This window comes from Myotis brandtii, unplaced genomic scaffold, assembly GCF_000412655.1.
Source record: "Myotis brandtii unplaced genomic scaffold, ASM41265v1 scaffold94, whole genome shotgun sequence".
NCBI lineage: Eukaryota > Metazoa > Chordata > Mammalia > Chiroptera > Vespertilionidae > Myotis > Myotis brandtii.
The window spans coordinates 646546-648198 of NW_005371876.1; the positions used below are offsets into that span (position 1 = coordinate 646546).

At 37.3% G+C, this 1653-nt stretch overlaps 1 protein-coding gene across 1 annotated transcript in view; it reads left to right on the top strand.

Moving 5' to 3' along the window:
- ADAM7 (ADAM metallopeptidase domain 7) overlaps positions 1–1653 on the top strand; it is a 77610-nt gene that overhangs the window by 55602 nt on the left and 20355 nt on the right. The window contains exon 17 of the mRNA XM_005885926.1: positions 1013–1091. Coding sequence (XP_005885988.1) covers positions 1013–1091 — 79 coding nt within the window. The remainder of the gene's footprint in view (positions 1–1012; positions 1092–1653) is intronic.

The following is a 1653-nucleotide window of genomic DNA, read 5'->3' on the forward strand; positions in this document are numbered from 1 at the left end:
ACTGGGGTGCCTGGCCAGTCTGGGTGAGGGGCTGAGGGCTGTTTTCAGGCTCCGCGGGTGACTGAAGCTCCCAACCGCTCCTTTTTTTTCTTTTTTTCTTTTTTTATTCTGGGCCAGCTTTAGCTCTGGCTCTAGCTCTGAGGCTTCCGCTGCTGGTTCTATAATTGAAACAATGTATAACTCCAGCTCTGAGATCCCGGCTGGCTGAAAGTGTTACAAAGTTTCAAACTGCAAGCTCAGAGGCCGGCAGCTCAGGCGGGGAATGTTGGAGTCTGCAGTCACTGAAGCAAGCAAGCCTCACGTTCCCTTCCAGCTGCCTGGCTGCCGGCCGCCATCTTGGCTGACAGTTAATTTGCATATACTCACTGATTAGCCAATGAAAAGGGTAGCGGTCATAAGCTAATTACCATGTTTCTCTTTTATTAGTGTAGATATGTATATGTAAAATTTTAAAACTTCATAACAACTGAAAAGGTGAGTCCTATTCCTAAGCCTACTTTTACGAATGGAGGACAAGTTAAACTTGGTTTTTGTGAAAGGAAAAGTTGATATTTAAACACAGAAAGAGTGTACGTTCTTAACTATTACACGATGAACTAAACATAGTTCCCTCACTTTTATCCCACATTAATATAACCTCGTTATTATTAAGCCTAGTTAGAGTCTGTTCCTTGGCTGTGATATATTCATCTTTAGCAAGGGCTGTTCCTCTAATACAATTGATGCCTTCTGGAAGGATAACTCAATCCATCTTGTTTATCTGGTTTTAAGCTTTTGGAATCGTTCTCTTGCTCAAACATCTTCTTCAAGGGTGGTTGATTCTTGTATTTTGTTTGCTTATTTCTTTTAAAAATTGATTTTACTAGTATACAGTTTAATTAATCAATAAAAGTGTGTGTGTGTGTGTGTGTGTGTGTGTGTGTTGTAGAACTAGCTAGCATTAAACTAAGTGAAGTGCAAAACACAGCTTATGCCAGTAATTTGATAAAATTATGATTGACTGTTCTTCCAGGTGGATGGCAGTGAGCTCCAGTGCCAATGTGAGGAAGAAGAGATAATTGTGGAATGGGAAGAATCCTTAAATGTTACCAGTGAGCATCCTAGAATATACTATCCTGCATATATCAAAAGCCTAGCCAGTGAAAAAGCTTTTTTCTTAATTTCTGAGTCTACTACATATATGTTGTGTTTCTGCATGTATTTGTATGGTCTTTTTTTCACATGTTTAAATACTCACATTTGAATTTACTCCCATTGCTTTTTAGAATTGATGTATCTTCTTCTAAATTTGCATTAGGTCTTCTAAGAGCCCATAACCCAAAAAGGCTTTTTCTATAACCTGTTAATAACTGAAAATCAAAACTTTTCTGCTGATTGTGGTTCCCTTAAACATAAGGAGTGTTCATTGCTAACATAGATGGTAATTTGTATAATGTTATGGCCTTTTCCTTTAAAATTTAAAAATTGTGGGGAGGGGGAATCAAAGTATTTTAAGAAATAGAGAACTGGTTTGCAATAGCTCAGTTAAATGTTAATATTCTACTGTCCTAAAGTTTAAATCAGGGTTGAAGCTCATGGTTGTTTGTTTATTGTTGTTTCTTTTTTTAAATTTCTTTATTGATTAAGGTATTACATATGTGTCCTTATCCCCCA